Genomic DNA, 6,218 nt, shown 5'->3' on the forward strand with positions numbered 1-6,218 from the left:
CCTGGTATTCTCCTCTGCTTAATATTGTATCCTGAGTATTTTCCCATGTTATTAAATATTCTCCAGAAACATGATAATTAAATATTTGACTTTTGGTTTATTTCACCCTTTATCATTTTAAAAAGTTCATCCTAGGCCAGGACAGGGGCTTAGGGTACCTTGTTTCTTGCTGGATCCCTGTTTTGTAGATTAGCAGAAGGGTTCCAACTTGAGGAGATTCATTCAGTCTTTCTTTCACAGGTGGGTGTATTGGAAAGGGATGTAATTTGGGTTTCTCCTTAGGTTCATATGCAGATAATTTAATAGCCGACTGATAACTTATGGACAATTCTCTTGGAATTTCTAGAAAATGTTCCATTTTTACTTATGCCCTAAAGTGTATATAGATGTTGTAAAGCACAGTCTTGTCTGCACCTGGTCCCACCCCTGCTTTTGACGTCAGCGTAAAGTTGTCTCTGGCAGGTTCCTGTTTCTTATATAGTAAGTGGGTCTTCTGTATTTAATTTTAACTTAGATTACTAATCATTAAGAGATAGTTTTTAAAAATATTTTAAGCATCTTTATTGTTAAATGTTTTATTGTAAGCGTCTACAGTTTAACAAATGTCAACTACAGAATAATCTCATAGGTTCACTTCCTTTAAACAGGAATAATCATGATTACAATGTTTATTAATCTAAATACCATTTTAAGTTTTAGATGACCACTTTGTATCAAAGGATGTGCCAATCAGAAATAAACTTAGTTATCTGCAAAATACATAAAAGTGATAGTCCTAAATTCCTTAGCTCTAGATTATTCTGGGTATGGTCAATTATGGAGTGTCAAGAAAGAAAATGCTAGTCGTTTTGTGTTTCTTCCTGGCTAGATTGTAGGAGTAATTTACTTGCAGAGAATATTAAAATGTCAATCCTCTTTCTTCTGTGACAGATGCCAGAGATGCAGAGCAATTGAGCAAGAACAAGGTGACACATATTCTGTCTGTGCACGATAGTGCCAGGCCTATGTTAGAGGTAAGATAGTGTGCGTCCTGTCTGTGCCCGTGGGTGCACGCGGGACACTCATGAAGGCACCATGATCACTCTGACACCGGTGTTCTCCTGTGACTGCTGGCATTGTTCACTTGGTGTTCAGGCCATGTTTCTCTCTGGGCCCTGTCCGTAGCATGGTGGAAGGGTATGTTCTTTTTCTGGTTGTATTCCTGCTTGGTTTTTTGCCCAAGTGCCAGAAAATAAGCTGATGCTGCATTTCTTTCCCTCTGGATTTTATAGGACATTTAAAACCCATTTCATTCCTTTCAGAATTATCTCTGGTTTTAGAATCTGAAAGAATTCAGGGTGCTCATTTCTTGATTTTTTTTTTCCATTTTCCATTTCCATTTTTTCCCATGGAAGATAAATTGTCACTGGCTTCTCTGGTATAGAGACTATCAGTGTAGAAACTGTGTGTTTTCAGTTCTTGAATAAACAGAGTATATCTGCCTGTACACTAATTCCAAAAACACCTTCAGTATTGCCCTAATGACCGGTTTGAGTTATTGGCCAGGAGCAAAATCTATTTCTGTTTATCAGCCTTGACAGAGCTCAAGTTACCTCTCTTGAGAAAATAAGGCATGTGTGGTTGTGATGTGTATCGTGCTTTTTGTTTTAGGGTTGGGTGTTGGAGAGGATGGGGTGACTTGTGCTTAAAGAAATGATCCTAATTCAAGCTGTTTTCATTTAATTTCATAGTATGCAAGAGTAGACAATATATTTTTTATTTNCCATCCCAGGTGTGCAGCAAGCATTGATCAATATCAGTCAGCAAGTGTGGAAACCCAAGGTGAGAGGATCATGGCTTCTCCTGGAAAGTGAATCGGACTGTCATCTGTGCTCTAGCATTATGTCTCATTGAGTCATTTTCTTCTCTTTTTAAATTACAAATAATACGTGCTTACTGTAGCACAACAACCAATATAGAAATATATAAAGTGAATGGAATGTTTTTTCTTTTTACTTTCTGAGATATCTTCATTATTTACAGAGTGTGAATCAGCATTGCTACCTCTCAGGCCTTGGTTCTAGTGGCCGTGGTCTCTTCAAGTCAGTCATTGAATGGTCTTCTGTCCCATCTCTCCCCTCCCCTTCCCTGCCTCCCCTCTCTTTCCCTCCCTCCCTTCCTTCCTTCCTTCCTTCCTTCCTTCCTTCCTTCCTTCTAGTGGGGTCCTTTACATGTTACTCTGCAACTTCCTGTTTTTTTCTTTTTAGCTTTGCAATGAATCACAGTTTTCCAACACCTGGTGATTTTTCCATGTAGAGAAAACCCCACAAACTCAGCTTCTGGACCCTGTCTTTAATGAGAGACTCTCAGTGGAGATGCCTGTAGCTGGCAGCTGGCTCTGCAGGACACAATGAGGGAAGGTGGGGCGTGGAGCTCAGAGATCAGCTCCTCCCTAAGCCAAGAGGGTGGTTAGCTGCTTCCTCACAACTTAGCAGGTGCAAAAGTAGATGTCGGGAGGCAGAGGAAACCCTCATTGTTTGAAGAGGTCCACAACAGTCTAGAGAAGTGGGAGACAAGCTCAGGCACAGTGTATGTGCAGCTGATGTCTATAGAGACATTTTGGATCTCAGAGCTTTTGTCCTGTGTCATCAGTGAGAAGAGCCATGGCTTCCCAATTGTTCAGACAAGGCTGCTGATCTGGTGGTCTGCTGTTGGCTTAGCTTAGGAGAGCTGGGTGGTGAGTGATGAGTTGTGTGTGGGTGGTGCTGCCAGAGAGAGCTGGGAACCAGATGTCTTGGAAGTAAGCGTGTATTGGGAAATGTTCAGATGTGATGGGAATTGAGACCCTTACCATAACCTTGGGACTTAATCTGGTCATGATGATGATAATGATGGCAGCGATAATATTTACCACATGCCAGCTGGCACCTCCTAAGCATTTCATATCACTTAGTACTTTTAGCAATGCTTTGAGGGGGTACTCTTACCATCCTCCCACTTTATAGGTGAGGAAAGTGAGGCACAGAAAAACTTGCCCAAGGTCAGTACCAATGAATATCAGAGCCAGGATTTGACAAAAAAGGAAACAGGTAGAACTGCCCCATTTTAGCCCCCAGCCCAGGTTGGAAATGTATCTACTTAAAGGTTGAAACCACTACCAGCTAATTAATAACTCTAGAAGTTATTATAATGTATAGTAGTTTGTAACTCTAGAGCCATTAAATTTTGCAGTGGGAAGTTAAGTGTAAAACAGATTGGAATCCCTTCCCATCACTCAGCAGATTCTCAGCTTGGTTTGGGAAATGACTCAGAACATGGCTTGGGATCCAGTGTCAGAGCAGAGAGAACTGGGTCTCTTCGAGTCCACAAATCAGTGCAGCGGGTCCTCTGCATATTGGAAAGGCATTACCACAGTTCTTCCTGCCAAATGACCATTTTTCTTCAGCACTTGTATTAATGGTGTTAATTTCTAATGCTTCATCCAGTATATTTTTGTTAATTTTACTCGGAGGCAATTCTGCTTGACTTCGCTGGACTGGCTTGTTTCCCACAGCCACTCACTCTGGTACTTCGCACACCTTAGGACCGGTTACCCCTGTCCATCTTCTCTATCAGTATAAGATCTACAGTGCTAATTCCCCTTCCTAAGGAAGCATGTGGCTGTCACTTTGCCTTTTGGAACAGCATCTTGTAGGAACCCATCTACACCCTCAGTGCGGTTTACCCAGTGGCAGGTGGGGTCTTCCTCTGAGCTAGGCAGGAACTTGCAGTAGCAAAGGAGAAGGATCTGTTGGGCGTTTCTCCTCCAGTGTCCCATTGTGCAAAGGTGATACTTGCTTCTCAGAAGGCCATATAAAGCCTGGGGGATGGAGACGGGGGAGGCAGAGATGAGGAGGGTGAAGTGAGAGGGCTGCATGAACACCGTCCAGGGGCCAGGGGCGGTGTTCAGAGAGAGGAAAACAGCATGTGTCGATGCTGGGGAGGTTGCAGGGGAGCTTTTGGCGGTGAGATGCCCAGGGTAAAGAAAGCACGTGGAGCCAACATGAGGAGGAACCAGTGTCTTCAATCAGCAATAGCAACCATTATATAGGGGTTTGGGGGGAGGAGAGTGCATGGAAGTGCGCATGCTCCCTCCTGCAAGTGCAAGTCATGCTTACATAAAGGCCTTATGTAACCGGAGCCCGGTGCCTGCGCAGCAGGTTCCGGAGTCTAGGTTTGTATGTCTGGGGTCAGGGGCCGAACATCAGCTTGCACACATCTGGACAGCCGGGGTCCCGTGCCCAGGGCCACCGCTTGTGCGCCCCTGAATCTTGTCCGGGATCAGGGTCTGTTCGTCAGCCTTTACACATCTGGACAGCCCGGGCCCCGTGCCCAGGGCCACCGCTTGTGCGTGCCTGAACCTGCCCGGGCCCAGTCAGCATGGTTAGCTGTTTTTACCAATGAGGGGTTGTCTGTTTGTTTTACTTACTAATTCAATTTATGTTGAATTTTGTGAACAGTATTTTTAAGATTTTGTTTTTCCTGATTATAAAAATAATGTGGACTCATCAGTTAAAATTTAAAATTTGAAAATCCAAACATTATAAAAATATGTTAGAGTGAAAAATTCTCACAACCCCACAATTTGAGGTAACCATGGTCAGCATTTGTTCCTCTTGATTTTTTCTATCTGAATTCTAGCCTGTAATCTTTCCATTGGTTTGATTAATACCGACTTGTTGCATTTGTGATGGCAGGTGGAGGTGGATGTGAGTTGTTTTCTTGCTTGAAGTGGCACTAACATGCTGGAGTGGGGGAGGGGCACCGTGGGCATCAGGTCAAAGGTCATTCCCTGGTGGCCCTCCAGGGCTCCCATGTGCAGTGCACGCAGTCTTCTGGGGTCTTACTCAGGTGCAAGTTGTGATTATGTAGGTGTGTAGTGTGCCTGGGAGTCCGCATTCCCAACATGTTTCCAGGTGATGCCATGCTTCTGCTTGGCAGACCCCGGTTTGGGCAGCAAAGGACGAAGTTCTGCCCTATGATTCTGTGCTCAGAGAGAGCTGGTGGTAAACTTCCAGGCTTAGTTAGGCATGTGCACATGAGCAAGCTGATAACCCTGTGGCCAGAGTCCTACTGCTGCTTTAATAGCCTGTTACAGTAGTGCCCGTGGTTGTAGGCAGCCATCCAGAACCATCAATAACTTTAATCTTGAAGAATGAAAAGTCCAATGTGGCCATCCAGTTGCTTTGATTAAGCATTTATGCACTCTCAAATAGGTGGACTGAGCCTGTGCTCATGGGAAAGGTTGACTCCTAAGTGGGTGTCAGTGCGGACAGCACTATCATAAAACAGAGGAGAGTAGAGGAAAAGGAGCGTTGTCCAAGAGTAACTGCCACTTTCTTTGGAGTCCCACAGGCAGTTGTCTCATGTGTGGCCTCGAGTAGTCTTCTGTATTCACACATGTATAATCGTATTCCCAAACCACTGTTTCTTGTTGTTCATCTTAATCTGTGTTACAAACGTATATTTATGTGATGATGAAAGTGTTCTAAAGTTAGATGTGGTGATGGTTAACTCTGAGAGTGCTAAAAAACCCTTGAATTGTATACTTTAAAAGGGTGAATTTTATGGTATGTGAATTATCCCTGTAACACTGCTTACAAAAAGACAAAGGTGTATTTAAACAAGTATTGATCTTTAAAGTGCAAATCCTGGGCAGAATCAGGACCTGGAAGGTCCGGAGCCTGCTTTAGAGAGCTCCCCCACTGCACTGTTTCTCTACCCCTCCTGCCCCATCTCGTTTGGGCGCTTCTGTGAGCTCTGAAAGCCAGCTCAATCTTGTTTCATTTCTTGTGAATTCACACACATACTGGTGGCGATTGGAAAATCACATTTTGGTGAGAATGTGGAGGCTGGCTGCCTGTGGGATCCTAAATGATTCCAGTTCCTTCCTAATTTGAAGCTCACTGATGCTGCAGCTTGTGATAGCTGGGTGAGGGTTGGTGGGGTGGGCAGTTGGAACTGTGCATATCTGAATTTGAGATGGTTGGAGTGATGAAGAGAGTCTTAAAACCACCATTTTAATATTACTTTTAAGGATTTTTTTTCTTAATATAAAAGTGGTGCATGCTTATTGCAGAATATTTAGAACAGTGTTCTCAGTTTTTGCTCAGTCATCAAGGCTTATTAGCAATGCAGATTCCTCAGCTCTGTCACAGACCTTGAACTAAACTGGAGCCCAGGAATCTGCCTTTTTAACA

At 43.6% G+C, this 6,218-nt stretch overlaps 1 protein-coding gene across 6 annotated transcripts in view; it reads left to right on the top strand.

The window, feature by feature from the left end:
- Positions 1–6,218, top strand: part of DUSP22 (dual specificity phosphatase 22) — a 71,255-nt gene that overhangs the window by 24,060 nt on the left and 40,977 nt on the right. For 4 of the 6 annotated variants that reach the window (XM_019629424.1, XM_019629422.1, XM_019629423.1 and 1 more), the window contains one exon: positions 931–1,013. The exons of the other annotated variants lie outside the window; for them this stretch is intronic. In XM_019629424.1, coding sequence (XP_019484969.1) covers positions 931–1,013 — 83 coding nt within the window. The remainder of the gene's footprint in view (positions 1–930; positions 1,014–6,218) is intronic. 6 annotated transcript variants of the gene reach the window in all.

The sequence above is a fragment of the Hipposideros armiger genome, unplaced genomic scaffold, assembly GCF_001890085.2.
Source record: "Hipposideros armiger isolate ML-2016 unplaced genomic scaffold, ASM189008v1 scaffold_854, whole genome shotgun sequence".
Taxonomy (NCBI): domain Eukaryota; kingdom Metazoa; phylum Chordata; class Mammalia; order Chiroptera; family Hipposideridae; genus Hipposideros; species Hipposideros armiger.